General features: G+C 51.3%; 1 protein-coding gene across 3 annotated transcripts in view; it reads left to right on the plus strand.

Annotated features, from left to right (window-relative positions):
• The window catches only part of PHF21B (PHD finger protein 21B), a 113,854-nt gene that overhangs the window by 89,552 nt on the left and 4,815 nt on the right, over window positions 1-19,487 (plus strand). For all 3 annotated transcript variants that reach the window (XM_037738907.1, XM_017529496.2, XM_017529495.2), the window contains exons 6-12: window positions 9,739-9,790; window positions 12,568-12,644; window positions 13,701-13,755; window positions 15,151-15,173; window positions 16,747-16,905; window positions 18,909-18,984; window positions 19,319-19,422. In XM_037738907.1, coding sequence (XP_037594835.1) covers window positions 9,739-9,790; window positions 12,568-12,644; window positions 13,701-13,755; window positions 15,151-15,173; window positions 16,747-16,905; window positions 18,909-18,984; window positions 19,319-19,422 — 546 coding nt within the window. The remainder of the gene's footprint in view (window positions 1-9,738; window positions 9,791-12,567; window positions 12,645-13,700; window positions 13,756-15,150; window positions 15,174-16,746; window positions 16,906-18,908; window positions 18,985-19,318; window positions 19,423-19,487) is intronic.

Here is a 19,487-nt window from a genome sequence, read left to right on the forward strand (position 1 = left end):
AAAAACCCAGGAACAGGTAGGGACAGAAAGCAAGCGGGGAAACCTCACCTTCGCCTCATGGGGATTTCAGCAGCAGGGACTGGGTGTGGGGCAATGGAGCAGGTGGAGAAGCGAAGCTGAAGAATGTCCCAGGATTGAAGAGCACCAGTTTCGAGTTTTTAAATCAAAAGTAGACTCTGTCTCTCAGGCAGGACTAATGAAAGCAAACCCAGGAAACTAAAAATTGATGTCAAAGATAAAGAGAAAAAAAACATAAAAACTACCAGGGCAAAAACAGCGGAATACCAGATGTGCAGGGGGCCTCCAGCAGCCTCAGCCAGACGACCACAGAGCAGTAAATATCTGCAGACTGCAGAGGGAAAGTGCTGCCAAGTCAGTATTTTATGCCCAGTTAAGTTGTTTTTCAAGAGCGAGGACGAAAGACATTTTGTACATAGGAAGACTAAGGGTTTTATCACCCACAGACCATCCTTAAAAGAACTGCTTTCGCCAGAAGATGGTGAAGCCAGAGACAGCCAGTGGATATAAGAAACAACAGTGCGTGTATAGACTGCTAAATTACAGGTTTAAGTGTAGACTGCAAAAGAAAAAAAAACAGTTTTGTTTTACAAAGCAGATGAAAGGAACATTTTAGGCAACAATAACAAATTGGTTGGAAGTGATGTTCTAGAGGGAGGTAAAACACACCAGCCGGGCTTGGTGGCTCGTGCCTGTAATCCCAGCACTTTGAGAGCCCGAGGAGGGCAGATCACTTGAGGTCAGGAATTCGAGACTATCCTGGCCAACATGGTGAAATCTCATCTCTACTTAAAGTACAAAAATTAGCTGGGTGTGGTGGCACACGCCTGTAGTCCCAGCTACTCAGGAGGCTGAGGCAGGAGAATCGCTTGAACCCAGGAGGCGGAGGTTGCAGTGAGCCAAGCTCGCACCACTGCACTGCAGCCTGGGCGACAGAGTGAGGCTTGTCTCAAAAAAAAGACACGTCAAGACCAGTGTAGTTTAGGGAAAAAGAATAGAAATATTAAATAACCCCAGACTTCATTAGAAAAGTGTATAGTTAGAAACGTGCTCAAAACATTTAGGCTAGTCAGTGAAAAAAATGTAATGCCACTTCTAATTTCTAAATCAGCAGAGGGGAAAAAAGTGAATATCGAGCTTTTTTCCCTCTAGATGATAGGAAATGAAAAAATAAAAAATACACTGAAAATGCAAAATAAAATGGAAGAAATAAGTCCAAATAACTCAGTAACCATAATAAATGTGAATGAAATCTTCCTACTTACAGAGAAGTGGAAACAGGCTTAAAAACAACACAGTCCAGTTGTATGCTGTTTGTCTGAGGCATACCTAAATAACACGAGACAGGTTGAAAGGAATGAAACAGACATATTAATGTCAATACTAAGGGTACGTCCATCAAGATAATTTAATAGTCACAAACTCATGTGCGTCATAGCAACATCCCAGTGATGTGGGGACCTAATAGCAGAATTGCAAGGCAAATTGGACAAATCCACAGAAAATGGTTTTAAACACATGTCTATCAGAATGAAGCCAGTCAATCCCACAGGGCAAAAAGACTAGGCTGAGCTTCTATTAGGAACAGGGCAGCTGCTTAGAACTGAGACTCCCCCTGAATCCCTTATAAACTAATAGCCACAAGATATTTTTCTGCATTTTACGGATTTCAGACATGAGCAGAGCATCAGCAGCCCGGGCAAGATGTGTTAGTGTCGTCAGAGGCAGCAGAGGTCAGGGTTGTGCAGGAAGCCCGAGGTGCAGTGAGCAGTGGCCAGCAGTGGTGTGAAGGACTCCAGGGAGAGCCAAGGAGCCACAGGCTGCAGAAAAAGTCAGTGGCATGCACTCCCTGAGGATCAGAAGTCCATCTTGAAGCGCAAAAGGAGAGGGAGTGACTGAGCTGGCCTTGGCTGCGGCCGGGTCAGGCGGAAGCTGGGCCTGAGAGCCTGCAGAATGTTCGGGAGGAGGGAGCGCTTAGTGGTGTCAGGTCTCAGAAAGTGCCAGACAAAATGTGCCTCCTGGAGGGGTTGCACCTGCAGCCTGTAAGGCATCCAGGAACAGGGAAGGTGGCAGAAACACTTTGACCATGGGGGAGAGGCAGAGGAGGCATGGTTAAACAGAGAGTCTGAGGCATGAAGAACGAAGTCAATTGCCTTGGCAGGAGAGGCGGAGCCTTTGAATTGCTTCTAGAAGGCTAATGTAATCCCTTTCCCCACCAGCTACAAATCGCTGGTATAGGAAAATTCAGCTCATTTAGTTATGTTTAACAACAAAACAATATGAAACTGCTACAAACAAAAATACAGGAAAGAGTAGCTGTTTTTATCATAAGATAAAGAATACTCACCAGGAAAAATATCTGATATCCTACTGTGAATTTTTTTTAAAAAGAGAAACTTAATAAAACAATCAGCACTGAGAAGGAAACTTCAAAGCTAAAATACAACACAGATTTACAGAAGAGATGGCTAAGTGGCTAATGTACTGGAGAGAATGAACTATGAGCTGGAATTATTCGGGAAAAAATAATAAAACCATCCCAGAAATGGATGCATAGCGGAATGAACACGAGGGGACTATGGGTACAGCAGACACATGAAGGGACACCAGAGGCAGAAGGGGGAAAAGTGTACGAAATTCAAAAAATAGTTATTTTATTTTTATATATTATTTATTAGGTTCTTCTTAAGAAATTTAGAACACCAGTTTGTGAGGATAAATTCATTCATCAGGGCAAACACAGATCTCAGGTAGTCCTGGAGCTGAGGCGTAGCTTTGATATTCGGTAAAATTTGTGAGTCCACAGCTTTTTGATGATCAGCGTTGCACTGCTCTGTAATCTTGTGATTCCCTGTTTCTGTGTCAAAGAGAGCTCACCTTCCTGGTGTCTGGGATTCTGCAGTTGCTCCTGCTTGAAGTAGGCATCAGTAAGATGTGTTGGGATTTTCACATTGCTGATACCAATTTTGGTTGAGGTGGCTGACAATGGCAAATTTCTGTTGTGTCCTCAGTTGAGGACCAGAGATTCAGACACAAGTAACGGCCACTGCCCGGCTCTTCAGGAAAACCGCCCTCTTGCCTCTATGGTGCCCAGTGAGGATGATGAGAGGTCCCAGGGGTGATGCTGGCTTGTGGTTTTCTCCCATGCTGCCTGAAGGGGTTTTCCCCATGGCTTAATAGCTTGCAAGGCACATCTTCAGTAAGATAATACCTAGGCATTGTGGGAAGTTGAACCACCTGGGTACCACCACTCTTGTGACCACCACCTATTTATAACAGTTGCAAGAACCTCCTCCTTTTTATTTTCAACCTTGGATTTAGTGGCTGAGTACTTCCTTTTGTACATGGCCTTTTTGGAATGCATAGCAGATTGGGACTATCTGCCAATTCCTCTGACAAGGATGGAATGTCAGCTGCAATGGGGCTTCCCCCTTCTTGGGCATCTCAGCTTTGAGGTTCCCCCTTTTCACCTTGCCACCAGCATCAGCCTTCTTGGCTTCAAGTTTCTTCTCCTTAGTATCCAACTTCTCAGCATCTTGCAAGATGGGAAAGAGAACTCAGTAATGAGGTTTTAAGTTTCAAAGTAAGCAAAACCTACAGGAGGCAAGCAAAGAAGATACAACAGTTGTATAATGGGAAGCATCGAAGAAGGAAACCAGAATGGCAAAAACATTTCCATAATTTCCTGCTGATGTCAACGTGACTGTCCTGTGGTTGGCACTGGCTTCTGTTTCCTGTTCATAACCTGTCCTCAAATGAGTGTGGGTGAAGCGGGACTCAGGGAGGGGCAGATGGTGTGAGGAAGCAGAGACATTCCCAGTGTTTTCCCAGCCCAGCCTTCCCAGGTCAGGCCAGTGAAACAGCTGCCAGCAGCTCAGGGCATCCTAGAGTCCCTGCCACTGTCCAGTTAGTTAGGCACAGGGCCCAGATGAGATACTTCAACCAGGTGGCACCAGACTGCTGCCAGACTGGTATTGATTGGCTGAGCCTCAGGATGGCCCCAGAATTCCCAGTCAGGCAGCTGTTAGCCGCCTCAGCTCCTCCACTGACCTTCCATCCATGTGAGTGCACATCTCACAGGACTGAATTTTACAGACCCCACTTTTCACAGTACGGTAATGCTTCACTTTTCAAAATATAATTCAAGGAAAATGTCCTGATGTTTTAAAAAGACTTTAATCCGCGTCTTGACACAGTGGGTCTCAGGGAAAGCTGATATGTGCTCTGGGGAAAAATATGCAACGCCAAGACACACCCAGTGAAGTTTCTGACTATCCGTGGAAATGAAAGAATCCTGTAGATGGCCAAGCCAAAAAAAAAAAAAAAAAAGTCAAAGTCACCTTAGAGGAAAAGCAGTTAAGCTGGTGTCAACTTTTCCACAGCTGCGTTGAATTCCAGGATATAGCGTAACATCTGCAAGATAATAAAGGAAAGAAAGAATGAGCCAAGGATTTCTTACCCAACCAAGCTGCCCTTCAAGTTTAAAGGCTGCAGATAAAAAGTTGTAAATCTAGCCAGGCACAGTGGCTCACACCTGTAATCCCAGCACTTTGGGAGGCCAAGGCAGGCAGATCACTTGAGGTCAGGAGTTTGAGACTAACCTGGCCAACATGTTGAAACCCCATCTCTACTAAAAATACAAAAATTAGCTGGGCACGGTGGCACGCACCTGTAATCCCAGCTACTCAGGAGGCTGAGGCAAGAGAATCGCTTGAACCTAGGAGGCGGAGGTTGCAGTGAGCTGAAATCGCACCATTGCACTCCAGCCTGGGTGACAGAGTGAGACTCTGTCTCAAAACAAAAAGGAAAATTAGCTGGGCATGGCGGTGCATGCCTATAATCTCAGCTACTATTGAGGCTGAGGCAGGAGAATCGCTTTAGCCCGGGAGGTGGAGGTTGCAGTGAGCCAAGATGGTGCCACTACACTCCAGCCTGGGCGACACAAAAAAGTTGTAAATCTTTGGAGAACTCAGGAAATGTTGTTCCATGAGCCATTTATGAGAAACTGCTAGAGGCCCAAGCAACCAAGCGACATGGGGGAAATGTTGGCACCAGCGTTGGGATGAGCATCGAATGTATTTATGGGTGAGGATGTCAGTATAGAATTTAAATATTATGTGCTCCAATAATATGTAAAAGATTCATTTAAGTAAAATTGAGAGGAGAAGGAGGGAAAGAAGGTAGGTAGTGGAAAGAGTTCTTGGATTATCTGTAGCAGCTGGGACTTTAAATGAATCAGAAATTACTATTTAAAGCTGAAAAATTAAAGATAACTATTTTTAACAGCATAGAAGTAAAAATCGGAAAGGATTAAACTATCTGAGATGATCTGGAAAACCCAAGAGAATTGCTGAAGAAGCTGCAGACAATAAGAGAATTTGGCATCACAGCAAGGTGTAAAATGAATGTAAAACTGTCTCTCATCATTGCAACACACAGCGACCTGTTAGAAGCTTTACACACAACCCCATTTACAACTGCAGCGAAAAGATTAAATGCCAAGAATAAACATAGTAAGAATATTCAATATCTATTTGAGGAAAAATTTTAAAATCCCTTAAGACAGAAGAAAAGGAGGGAGAGGAGGAGGAGGAGGGAAAGAAGGAAGAAAAGAGAAGAGAAGGAAGAAGAGCCTGGGCACCGCGGCTCATGCCTGTAATCCCAGCACTTTGGGAGGCCGAGGTGGGCGGATCACCTGAGGTCAGGAGTTTGAGACCAGTCTGGCTAACATGGAAAAGCCCTGTCTGTACTAAAAATACAAAAATTAGCCGGGCATGGTGGTGGACAGCCATAATCCCAGCTACCTGGGGGGCTGAGGCAGGAGAATCGCTTGAACCTGGGAGGTGGAGGTTAAAAGTGAGCCAAGATCGCTCCATTGCACTTCAGCCTGCGTGACAAGAGTGAACCTCTGTCTCAAAAAAAAAAGAAACAGCAGAGGGGGCATGTCATAGATTTAAGTAGGAAAACATAAAACTGTCATTATCCCCAAAGTTAATTTATAATTTTAACATTCTAGTAAATCCACCAACTGATTCCCTCATTCTCAGAGCTCCCTAAGATGGTTTCTAAATTTCACATGAAAAAATAAGAGCCAGGGAAACTGAAGAGGAAAACAGTAAAGGGATGTTCGAATCCTCCCGGTTATTAAAATAGACCCTAAAGCCTTGAGAACTGAACGTGTGGCAGGAGCTCCTGGAGAGGCAGATTTAAGAAACAAAATAGAAGGCCCAGAAATAGACCCAAATAGATCTATGAAAATTTAGCATATGATTAAAGTGGCTCCTTAAGTCAGTGAGAAGGGGAGAGATGGAATTTTCAGTAAATGGTATTGGAACAAGTGGGTAGCCACACAGAAAGCAACGAGCCCCCACTTCCCACTGCGCACACCAGGATCTGTTCCAGATGGGCCAAAACTTTAAATGTAAAAAATGAAACTATAGGCCAGGTGTGGTGACCCACGCCTGTAATCCCAGCACTTTGGAAAGCCAAGGCGGGTGGATCGCCTGAGGCCAGGAGTTCGAGACCAGCCTGGCCAACATGGAGAAACCCCTGTCTCTACTAAAAATAGAAAAAATTAGCCAGGCGTAGTGGTGGGCGCCTGTAATCTCAGCTACTATGGAGGCCGAGGCAGGAGAATCGCTTGAACCCAGGAGGCGGAGGTTGCAGTGAGCCAAGATTGCACCATTGCACTCCAGCGTGTGCAGCAAGAGCAAAACTCTGTCTAAAAAATAAATAAATAAAAGTGAAACTATAGAGACAAAAACAAATTATTCTATAACCTCAGCACCTCTAGCCAGGACCCAAAATATTAAAACACTGCAAAAGAAAATACTGATAAATTGTATTACAATTTAATTTTTTAAATTAAAAGTGAATACTTCTTTAAATTTTTACTACAATTTAAAAATTGATAAATTTTTTTTTTTAATGTAGATGCATGGTAACAAAATGAAAAAACCCCAGCCTGAGTGGCCTGGTTCTCCGCTCCTTAAGTGTGAGCTGTGTGCCTGGTGATTTCTTCCCAAAGAGTACAGTATGGGGGCGGGGGGCCGCGGGAAGAGTGACTTTGCCAAGTGGAGCTTGGCAGACACACCTCAGCCAGTGGCCAAGGTCACCAGCAGCGATGAGTCAGTGGGTGGTCTGCACCCTTGCTGTGATGTGATGAGAAGGTGCGTTACCTCTGCAGTCTTCCTCCCCAAATCCCACCACCCCAGTCCTCTCAGGAGGAAAATACCGAACATAATCCCAGTTGAGGGTTGTTCTGTGGAATACCAGCCTGGTCCTCCTCCCGCTGTCCAGGTCATCCAAAAAAAAAAAAAAGACAAGCTAAGAAACTCTCACAGCCCAGAAGAGTCTAAGGAGGCTTGATGACTAAATGTCATGAGGGATCCTGGGACAGAAAAAAGACATTGGCCAGGTGCGGTGGCTCACACCTGTAATCCCAGCACTTTGGGAGGCTGAGGCGGAGGATCACTTGAGGTCAGGAGATCGAGACCATCCTGAACAACATAGTGAAACCTCATCTCTGCTAAAATACAAAAAACTAGCCGGGCATGGTGGTGCGTGCCTGTAGTCCCAGCTACTTGGGAGGCTGAGGCAGGGGAATCGCTTGAACCCGGGAGGCAGACGTTGCAGTGAGCCGAGATTGCGCCGCTATGCTCCAGCCTTGCGACAGAAGGAGACTCCATTTCAAAAAACAAAATCAAAAAAGACATTACGGAAAAATTAAGGGCCAGGCACACTGGCTCACACCCGTAATCTCAGAACCTCCGGAGGCAGAGGTGGGAGGATCGCCTGAGGCCAAGAGTTTGAGACTAGCCTGGGCAACATAGCAAGACCTTGTCTCTACCAAAAATTTAAAAATTAGCTGGGCATGGTGGCATGCACCTGTACTCTCAGCAACTTGGGAGGCTGAGGCAGGAGGATTCCTTGTGCCCTGGAGTTTGAGGCTGCAGTGAGCTATGATTGTGCCACTGCACTCCAGCCCGGTTGACAGTGAGACCCTGTCTCTAAAAAACAAACAAAAAGACTAAAGAAATCCAAAAAAATATATGGGTTTTAGCTGATAATAATGTACTGATGTTGGTTCTTTAGTTGTGATGAACTGGGTGTCGGGTATACAGGACCTCTCAGGAATGAGTCTTGCAACTTCTCTATAAATCTGAAACGACTCTGCAATAAATAAGCCAGCCCCGTATATAAAGCCAGAAGATAAACGGGGAAAATATATTGCAAATCATATCATGCACAAGGAAATATTTACTCGCAGATTCATCAGATTCTCACGAGCACCTCCTCTGTGGCCAGCCCTGAGTGGGGCTCCGGGGGTTAGTCCTCTTACAGAGTGGTGGCCACAGAACCCCTGGCAGGCTCTCTTTCGAGGCCAGCAAGAGAGCCTCACTCCAGTCACCTACAGGGGTCTTAGTTCACATAATGTGTCACAGGAGTGGCTCCAGCACCCCTTTGCCCTGTGATGTTACCTAATCCTGCCCACACTCAAGACAGGGAATGACACCGGGTGGCTACACCACAGGGTAGGGGCTTGGGGGCCATTCTAGATTTCTGCCTTCTACCACAGACAAATGTCGAATGAAAAAAAGTGCCATAGTGAGCTCTGCGGACAATACAGGACAATACAGTGTCATGACTGTTTCACACAAACAGGTCAGGGCTGGGCATGGTGAGCCCACGTCTCTAATCCCAGCACTTTGGGAGGCTGAGGCAGGCTTGCGCCCAGGAGTTCAAGACCAGCCTGGGCAACATGGCAAAACCCCATCTCTACAAAAAAATACAAAAATGAGCTGGGCACAGTGGTGTGCACCTATGGTGCCAGCTCCTTGGGAGGCTGAGGTGGGAGGATTACTTGAGCCCCAGAGATTGAAGCTGCAGTGAGCTGTGGTTACACCAGTGCACTCCAGTCTGGGTGACAGAGTGAGACCCTGTCTTAAAAAACCAGGTAAAACTAAATGGCATCCTGCTTCGTAAGTGACAGAAGTATATGCATGTGTATACAAAGTCAAGGAAATGGTAATGACAAAACTGAATGAGGATTAGGATCACTAGAAATGAGGGCGAAATGAATGAGAGAAGCAGAGGAGCACAGAACAGGTGCAACTTATGGGTCAAGTGTCAGGTTTTGAATTTATTAGTAGGTTCATGGTGTTCAATTTATTATTAAACAAAATGAAAGAGCCACGAAAGGACCAATGATGCAACTGCGTTACGAACCAGTGTTGCGTTACGAACCAGTGACAGCGATTAGCCCAGTCGTGTGCACCTTAGCTCTTTAAAGTATGTTAGAATACGTGTGTCCAGTGTTTTCAAGGAGTGCCTCCAAATTGAGCTGTAGATGCTCACTTTGGGAATCCTATTTCCCCATGTTTCTTAGAAACTGACTGGGTGTCTGGAGTTGGGGCCTCAGCGGTTGGGGCACACAAGAGGATTAGCCCAGCTGTGTGCACCTTAGCCCTTTAAAGTATGTTTGAATATGTGTATCCAGTGTTTTCAAGGAGCCCCTCCAAACTGAGCTGTAGATGTTATTTTTGGGAATCCTGTTTCCCCATGTTTCTTAGAAAATGACTTGGCATCTGGAGTTGGGGGCCACCGCGGTTGGGACACCCAGGAGGTGTCACCCTGCACCTACTGCAGCAGATGTTTTTTGAGTGCATGAATGAACATTGACAGTCATGTTAATGCTCCTTTGTCTCTTCTTTCCCTCAGAAAATTGCCTTCATGGTAGCGCTAGGCCTGGTTACCACAGAACACTTGGAAGGTAAGGAGGGATCCAGGTAGCGGCAGGCTGGGCTGGAACTGGCTGGAAGGCTGGGCCGGGACTGGCTGGAAGCCAGGGTGTTGGGGGCCAGGGATGACGGCAGGTGATCTGGGCTTCAGCAGCAGCCAGTGTGGATGGAGTGTGGCTTCACACCACTGCATTGGTCTCAGGATGTCCCGGCTCAGGTGACAGCGTTTGTAATGTGAACCACCTCCCAGGAGGTCTGGCCCATGTACCTGAGGCTGGGTGGCTGTTAGCAAAGACAAACAGGACAGAGAAACCTTCCAGGCTCACCCTGGCTCCATGACTATGCACAAAACGTACCGTGGCACTTCCTTGTTTCAGCAGAGGGACCCTGTGGTTTCCCTGCCCTCAAACTGGAGGCAACACAGGAAAATGACAAGAGGCAGACTGGCCGGGTGCTGTGGCTCCTGCCTATAATCCCAGCACTTTGGGAGGACAAGGCAGGCAGATCACCTGGGGTCAGGAGTTCAAGACCAGCCTGACCTATATGGAGAAACCCCGTCTCTACTAAAAATACAAAATTAGCCGGGTGTGGTGGTGCATGCCTGTAATCCCAGCTACTCAGGAGGCTGAGGCAGGAGAATCGCTTGAACTCAGGAGGCAGAGGTTGCAGTGAGCCGAGATCATGCCATTGCATTCCAGCCTGGGCAAGAAGAGTGAAAACCCATCTCAAAAAAAACAAACAAAAAAAAAGGCAGGCTGCCTGGCTCCACCACTTTCTCAAATGTGGGCGGGTGGCTATTGTGTGCCTCCGTCTCTTCATGTGTAAAATGGGTAATGGCTGAACCGTCCTCGATTGTTGGACGCAGTGCCCAGCACAGTGGGAGAATTGCCCACCAGCTCCCCTGCCGTCAAACTAGCCTGCGGACTTCATGTTTGACACCAAATGTGTCCGTCAAAATTGGAACAGTAGTTTGTTTGAGCAGACGGGGCTCTGTGACTCTACAAAGGGGCCGTGTGACCTTACAGATGAGGGCAGTTTCACATGGGCTGTGACATCATAGCAGAATGAGGAGGGCTATCTAAGGTGAGCCCTGAACATCATCATAGAATCTTAGGGCCTGGAAAGCCTCAAAACCAGCCCCCTTGGGGAAGCACCCAAGGAATTTGATTCACTTGCCCGAGATCGATCTCAGAGCCAGTAGATAGCAGGCCCAGGCTGGAATCCAGGGCTCCTGACTCCCAACCCCACACGTCTCCCACTACACCCGCCTCACCCGCGAAGATGTTTTATAATGTGAAAGCATGTGCCCTGGTAAACCTGGGTGCAGGGAGGTTCGCCTCACGTTCCTCTCCTTAAAAGTAGTAGGGAATGAAGTGAACCCCACAGTGCCCGAGGCACTAGTGGTCTTTAATGTAAGGTAGAGTTTCTCTCCATTACAGCAAGTGAGAAGCCCAGGGGAGGGGAGGAGCTGGCCGAGGTCACACAGCTCATCCAGGGCAAGCCGGAGCAGAGCAAGCCTTCCCGAGCTCAGCAGAGCCCAGCACGTGGGGACCCCAGCCTGCCATGCAGGCTCTGAGAAGAGAGCCTTCTCTCTGTGTCCCCTGGGTCCGACTTGCTCCCTGGCAGTAGCCAGCGTGGGGAGGGCCAGGGAAGAGGCCCAGCCTTCCAGATCCCTGGGCAGGGAAGCGCCCTCCAAGTAACCCTTGCCCCGGCCTTCCTCACCCCTCTCCATGCATGGTTGGAATGTGTTCTCTGAGCTCCCTGCCTGACAGTGTGAGCTTGAGTGTGATGAATCCCTCTGCCCTCTGCTTGCGTATGGGAACGGTTTAATCTCCGACCGAAACCATGGAGCTACAGAGGCAGCGCGGGGCTGTGGGAACAGAAGTCTATGCTCAAGTCCTGCCTATGCACTGGGTGGGTGTCCCTGGGCAAGGTCCTTCCCCCCTCTGAACCTCGGTTTCCTCCTTTGCAACACAGGGAAAGCTGCGTCTGTAGACATGGTAGGGTTGGCGAGGGGACTGAGTGAAAAGTGCTTTCCTAATAGGTGTGTCATTACTGGTTTTACAAATAGTCCTCATTTCTAAACCTCTCCCCAACCCCTGCTGTGATATCCTTAAGTATTTCTTTCTTTAGACCCTGTGTTATTCCACAGAAGGTCTGAGTGCCTTACAGAAAACAGGCTGAATAATATTAAAAAGATTTAAAAAGCAAAACTAGGTCCAGGAGGCAGAGATTAGAAAATGACGCCAGCACAGCTGCACATGGAGAAGCAGGTCATGGTCCCACCTGGGGGTCAAGGCAAAGAAAGACGAATAGAAAACACAGTCAGTGTGGCTAGGCACCCTCTCACTCGCACGTGAAGGATTCCTGCTGGAGGCTGCACCGGGGCAAGGGCCACCTGGATGCTTGCTCCTGGTCTCCTGGGAGCTGGGAGCCTCACCCTGTAGCTCACTGGACCAGTGTTACCACCAGACCCATGGGTACCTGCCATCCTGTGGGTCCCAAATAATGGCCATGGGCCAGATAAAGACACACAAGGAGGACCCTGTGCTGAGTGGGCACCTGGATTCTGGGAACCTGCCACCCCCCAACAATCTGTCATTCGGCCTGAGGCCACCAGGGCTGTCCTGCCATGGAGTGAGTGATTTCTGGAGGTCGCAACTTGCCCTGGGCCACTCTGTGGCATTGAATGCTGGGCAGACAGACTTCAGAGCAGGAGGGGATGGTGGTGCCCAGGGCTTGGCAAGGACGCATTTGGGGTTCCCAGGGCAGGCAGGACCCAGTAACTGCTGTGTCTGTGCCTTTCCAGAAATCCAGAGTAAGCGACAGGAGCGGAAGAGACGAAGCACAGCCAACCCTGCCTACAGCGGCCTCCTGGAGACCGAGGTGGGGGACCCGTAAGCCCTGTGCCACCAGGAGGGTGGGGGTTCCCCGTGCACAGCCTCCGGGAACAGTCCTGGGCCTCCCTCATTTGCCTTCCTAATTGCTACCTTCTCTGTTCCTCCTGGGAGTGGGACTTCAGGGTGACTGTGAATAATATTCATCACCTCCGAGTTCAGAGTCAGTTGATAGGAAGATACAGAAGAAGGAATGTCCGTTTATTCCTAATAGAGGCCGTCCTGGGGAGCATCACCGGCACCTGACTCCTCACCCTGACTTAGCAGGCAAATCCCTGGTCACAGGCAGTGCTGGACACCCTGGCCTCCCTGGACCACGACATACCTCGCCTAGAGTCTGTGCAGTTGGTTCACGGCTGGGAGAGGCTGAGGATGTGCGCAGCCTGGAGTGGGCGGGCGCCCCAGAAGGGGCGGGGTGTGTGTTACCAGTGCCTTTCCCTACTCCCCGTTGAAGCGTCTATCCCTAGGGATGGGGTGGGGAACCGAGAGCCTGCACCAAAATTGGTCCAGTGCAGCAGGGTTGGGACCGCCCATGACCATGTCCCCAGGGAGAAATCGGATCAGAAATGACACTTTCCTGCCCTTGTGAATGACAGTCCAAAATTCTTAGGTTAAAATCCTAAGGTCATCTCCCCAAAGCCAGCTCTGCAGGGTCTGTCCGGTCCTTCCGCTCAGAGGCTCAGGGCTTTCTTAGGGGCAAGATCTTGGAGTCTCTTTCTGGGATGGAAGCCGTGTCCTTAGTGCCCCAAAGTCCAGAGCTTGGGGCAGCTGTCCTGAGAGAAACGATGTCCTCCAAGGTCAGTGCCTAGTATGTTCCAGACACCAGCTCTGTGAGACCTGGAGGAAGGTGGGGAAAGTGCTGTGTCACCTCCCAGGATGTGGACCAGTCGGGGCCACTGTCCAGAACCCATGTCTTGGGAACCTGAGCTCAAGAGGGAGGGAGGCGTTTCGTGTGCAGCGGCAGTCCGCTCCAGGCCCTGCAGTTGCCCTGTCCGTGGGGAGAGCCTCCAGACGATGGGGTGTGTTTTGTTTTCTGTCCCTGCAGAGGAAACGGCTGGCCTCCAACTATGTCAACAACCCCCTGTTCCTCACAGCGAGAGGTAAGCACCAGCTTCAGACCTTCTGCCAGAGCTGCTCAGGGCCTCGGAGAGTCATCCCTGGGTGGTCCTCCATGCCTGGGCCTGGGCGGGGCTGGGTCTGCCTCCCACCGGGCTGACCTGGGCAGAGGAGGGTGAGGACGCTGTGCTGAGAGGACCTGGGCAGAGGAGGGCGAGGACGCTGTGCTCCCACCTCCCTGCTCCTCTTGCAGCCTGTGTGTGAGCTTGGAGCTGTGGTCTAGGAGAGGTCCACAGCCTGAGCCACAGGTGTGAGTGTGGCCAGTGTGGCCTCTGCCAGTGTGGGCCAGCCCAGGTGCTGCTGCTTCCAGACTGTGCTGGAGAGAACCTTTCTTCCCCACACGTGGGCAGCCTCTGATACCCCTGGGCTGGGCTGGTGCCTCTCAGCCCACACCTTACCCATCCTCCTGTGCCTGCTCTGGGCATTGGGAGAGCACAGGCTGGGCTGGGGTGGGGATCTCAACCCAGCTCTGCCTCTGCCTCTGCTTCTGCCTCACTGTGTGCATTGCCCTGGGCCGAGGGCTCCTTCTGTACAAGGCGTTGGGCTGGATCTTCAGGCTGGGACCTGGTCTAAGGCCTCCACTTGAGTGTGCAGGGCTTCTCCCCCTCTGCCAGCCGTGCCCCAGTGCAGGACCTCGGAGAGCCACATCCTTGCATTCTAACAGCAGCAGGAAGCCGCCAGCTCTCCAGTTAGAAAACCTCAGACAGCCCCAGGGGCGGGAAATGACAGCTGGCTTCCTGGGATTCTGTGTAGCTTTCGACAGGTCACCATCCCTCCCTGCGCCTTGGTTTACTGATCTAGAAAGTAGGTCCACAGCTCCCTGCTTCTCAGAGCTGGGACAGTGACTTGAGGGGTGAGCATGACCGCACTTTGTGAGCTGTCGAGGGCTGTGCAGATGCCAGCACTGTTCTCCCCGATGGGTGGCATTATTTGCAGATGGATCTGATTCAGAACCTGAAAGATACCTGTGTTTGCGATCATTCAAATGTGTGGTTTGGCATCACTTACTAGAATGAGAGTGGGTTACAGCCAAAAAAACGAGTTGAAAATAAGTAACTTTTAGGGGTTCAGTGAGCTCCCTGGGCAGCTCATTGCCAACATGGCCTCAGTGAGCACAGGGGCCACATGAGCCTGTTCCCATGGGGCTCCTAGCTGTGACCAGGGCAGAGATCCTTACTCCCGTCCTGCCTGGGAGTGAGACCTTGTGATACTCCCATGATGCCCCGAGGCAAGAGCCAAGGTGTCATGGGGGCCTTGTGATACTCCCATCATGCCCTGGGGTGAGATCCCCTGCCACATGAGGCCTCATGGACTCCAGTCCTGATCTGTGCTCCTCCAACGGCCACTAACATGTTCTCCGCCCTTCTTCCCTGTGCTAGCCAATGAGGACCCCTGCTGGAAGGTATGTGTCCCCTCCCTCCATCTTCACACCTGGGGGGTAGAGAATGTTTTCAGTACAGTCCTGGTAGGGTCCGTCCTGGAAAGAGGGAAAGAGCCTGGAGTGGCACAGAGGGCTTTCGGTCTGCCCTTGGTGCTGAGAGCTTTGTACAACACCCAGCCAGCTTTCCAGCCTGCCAGGCAGCGTCGAGTCTGGCACTGCCACGGGGCTCCGCTCTCAGCTTCAAACAGGCACTCTCCCTGCTGAGGACGGACTGAGGATGCAGAGACCCCAGAGGCCACCAAGGCTCAACTGGAAGCAGCCAGCCAGTGTCTGCTGGCCTCCACCCTGGCTCCACTGGCCTCAGTGTGACCCGGGCAGAGCTGGCCCTCCCTGGTCCTCCATTGCCCACCCCAAAAAGGGCTGGACTTGTTAATCTCCAGGGACTCACCCCACATGCCCACATTTCTGTGATCACATGGGACCCCACGCCCACCCCTACCCATACACATGCCACATTCCGGCTTCCCAGGAGATTGGCTGGTCGTGATCTCATTCATGGCATGGCCTCAGCATTGATTCAGCGTTTTTCACCGAATTTCTGATTCTAAAAGAACATTCTAGTCCCTGCATGCCTGTAGTGGTCAAGCCTCTAAGAAGTAGTAGGTGATGGTTCCCGTCAACCCCGGTTAGGTGGTGTCATTTTCCACAGTAACCCTGCAGTGGCACAGGTTGGTCCTGGGGGGCCTGGCAGTGTTTGTCCTGCAGACACCTTTTGCTCATCATGGTGGGCGTAGGGACAGGGGATACCTGGAGCCTAAGCCCTGTCCCCACAGAGCCCACAGACTTGGAAAGGCCTCGGCTTCGAGGCAGGCCACGTGGGTGCTGGTCCCGGCCCCACCTGCAGCTTCCTGTGTGACAACAACAAAGGCCCCTCCCTGGGCCTTTGCATGACACAAGGGGTGGAGGTGGGGATCTCTGAGGTCTCGTCTGAGGGTGCCACACCTCTTTCAGGGACATCCAGTGTCCTTGTGTCATGGGCCATCCCAGAGGAGAGCTCTAGTCTTTTCCAGCTCTGAAGGTGGAGCATGCTGTTGCCACATAGATGGCAAACAAAGAGCCAAGGAGTACAGGGTCTTGGGCGGGGCCACACCGCCCTCCCTGGCAGTGCGCCCATGAGCAGTGGGGAGGGGGGAGGGAGTGCTGTACGCATTGCTGGCCCCACCTCCAGAACATGGGCCTCTGGTGCGACACAGACCCTGACACCCTGCCCCGTCACCCACACCTGGGGTCCAGGTCTTAGCACAGAAGAATCGGGTTATGGGAGTCACACCAGGCCCGACTCCAATGCTCATTTCCCCAGCCTCTAGTCAGCCGGGCCCTGTGAGTGCCCCCCTGCCTCCTGGGGCCCAGGCCTGAGCCCACACTGCCACCCCCTCTGTCCATAGAGCTGCTGGGAAACTTTGGCAGGAGAATGGCCACACGTGGGTCAGACGCAGCTGCCTGGGCCCGGCCCGGGCTGACTCGGCCCCCACTGACCTGACTCTGGCTGACCCGGCTCTGGCTGACCTGCCTTCTGCCCTCCCTTGTCCTCCAGAATGAGATCACCCACGATGAGCACTGTGCTGCCTGCAAGCGAGGTGCCAACCTGCAGCCCTGCGGTGCCTGCCCGGGGGCCTACCACCTCAGCTGCCTGGACCCGCCCCTCAAGACGGCGCCCAAGGGTGTGTGGGTGTGCCCCAGGTGCCAGCAGAAGGTACGGGGGTTGTGTGGTCCCCTCACCCCAGACTGGCATGGAGGTCCCCACTGTAGGCAGAGACAGGGCAGAGGAGGGGAGAAAAGAGGGGCTTGGGTGTAGACAGGCTTTTTGAACCTCAGCACAATTGATGTTTGGGAGTGGATAATCCTTGGTTGTGGAGCTTTGTCCTGTGTATTATGGGATTTTTTTTTTTTTTTTTTTTGAGACGGAGTTTCGCTCTTGTTACCCAGGCTGGAGTGCAATGGCGCGATCTCGGCTCACCGCAACCTCCGCCTCCTGGGTTCAGGCAATTCTCCTGCCTCAGCCTCCTGAGTAGCTGGGATTACAGGCACACACCACCATGCCCAGCTAATTTTTTGTATTTTTAGTAGAGACGGGGTTTCACCATATTGACCAGGATGGTCTCGATCTCTTGACCTCGTGATCCACCTGCCTCGGCCTCCCAAAGTGCTGGGATTACAGGCTTGAGCCACCGCGCCCGGCCGATTTTTTTTTTTTTTTTTTTGAGACAGAGTCTCGCTCTGTCACCCAGGCTGGAGTGCAGTGGTGGGATCTCGGGTCATGACAACCTCTGCCTTCTGGGTTCGAGTGATCCTCCTGCCTCAGCCTCCCAAGTAGCTGGGATTACAGGTGCCTGCCACCGTGCCTGGCTAATTTTCATATTTTTAGTAGAGATGGGGCTTCACCATCTTGGCCAGGCTAGTCTCGAACTCCTGACCTCATGATCTACCTGCCTCGGCCCCCCAAAGAGCCTTTTTTTGAGAGGGAGTCTTGCTCTGGTTGCTTAAGCTGCAGTGCCATGGTGCCATCTCAGCTCACTGCAACCTCCACCTCCTGGGTTCAAGCGATTCTCCTGCCTCAGACTCCCGAGTAGCTGCGATCATAGGCAGCGCCACCACGCCTGGCTAAATTTTTTAAACTTTTAGGAGAAACGGGACTTCACCATGTTAGCCAGGCTGGTCTTGAACTCCTGACCTCAGGTGATCTGCCCGCCTTGGCCTCCCAAAGTGCTAGGATTACAGGCGTGAGCCACTGCACCCGGCCTGGGAGTTATCTTTATTTAAAAAGCATTAACTGTTGTGAGTTCCCATCATCCCCGATTCTGTGGGGATCAAGGGCGGTGGATATGGTGGGCGGGTGCTGCTGTGTGGCTGTTCCCCGTGGGGGCCACCTGCCCCTGCATTGTGACTGCCTGGGTGAGGGGGTCGCATCCTTTTATTTATTTATTTTTTTGTAGACAGGGTCTTGCCCTGTTGCATAGGTTACAGTGCGGAAGCCCCAGCACAGCTCACTGCAGTCTTGAACTTCAGGGCTCAAACAATCTTCCCGCCTCAGCCTCCTGATGAGCTGGGACCACAGGTACACGCCACCATGGCCAGCTAATTTTTTAAATTTTTTGTAGAGGTGGGGTCTCACTTTGTTGTCCAGGCTGATTTCAAACTCCCGGGCTTAAGTAATCCTCCCACCTTGGCCTCCCAAACTGCTGGGATTTCAAGCATGAGCCACCACGCCCAGCCTTTTTGTTTGCTTATTTCTTTTTCTTCCTTTTTTCTTATTTCTTCTTGATCACAACTCTTTGAGGGCATGTGGAGAGGGAACAAGATTCTGTTCCCTGCTTTAGCACAGTGTGGGGACACCGAGTCTCCCCATTTGTCCCTGGCTGGCCTGGGGCCGCCGCTCTTAGGTCTTCCGGACATGGGAAGAGGACAAGTGATCATTCATTCATTCGTTTGAGAAGTATTTGAGCCTGCTGCCTGTCTGGGGCCCTGGTGATGAGCAGGGAGAGAGGCCCAGAATGTTCCTGCCTCGTGGGGCTGATCTTACTGTGCAGCTCTGTGAGCCAGGCCATGAGACAGGTGTGGTCCCCATCCCCTAGTCACGGGTGTGGACCCTGTGGCTCAGACAGGGCGTGCCTCCGCAGGATTACACAGCCAGGGTGTGGCCAGTCCCAGCAGGTCCCAGGGCCTGTCCACTTTTTCATTTCCCCATCTGCTCCCCAGGCCTTAAAGAAAGACGAGGGTGTGCCCTGGACTGGGATGCTGGCCATCGTGCACTCCTATGTCACCCACAAGACAGGTGAGGCATCCTTGAGGAGCGGGACAGGGTACCTACTCCCCCTTCCCTCCCCCACCCAGGCCTCTGGGTTCACCTTGCCCTGTGGGAGAACAGGTGTGTCCATGCCTTTCCAGGCCAGAGCACTGAAAAGTGAGACCCTGGGACTAGTCCTGTGTACAGGGCAGGTGTGGCCAGGGCGAGTGGCTCCAGGTCCTGTGCATTTGGCCACAGCCACCGGCTCCTTCAGGGGGATGGCCCAGGCCTTGGTTCCATCCCCTCTGCCTCTCCCATTTACTCTGCAGCCCAGATGCTCCTTACCTGCCCCCCTCCGGGGGCCTGGCCTTCTCTTTTCTAGTCAAAGAAGAGGAGAAACAGAAGCTGCTGCAACGAGGCAATGAGCTGCAGAATGAGCACCAGCAGCTGGAGGAGCAGGACCGACAGCTGGCCTCAGCAGTGCAGGTGTGGCCGGGGCCTGGGGGACAGGCAGATGTGTCCTTAGAACCACAGGTGTAGATCCAGGCTGG

This window comes from Cebus imitator, unplaced genomic scaffold (assembly GCF_001604975.1).
Source record: "Cebus imitator isolate Cc_AM_T3 unplaced genomic scaffold, Cebus_imitator-1.0 Scaffold59, whole genome shotgun sequence".
Taxonomy (NCBI): domain Eukaryota; kingdom Metazoa; phylum Chordata; class Mammalia; order Primates; family Cebidae; genus Cebus; species Cebus imitator.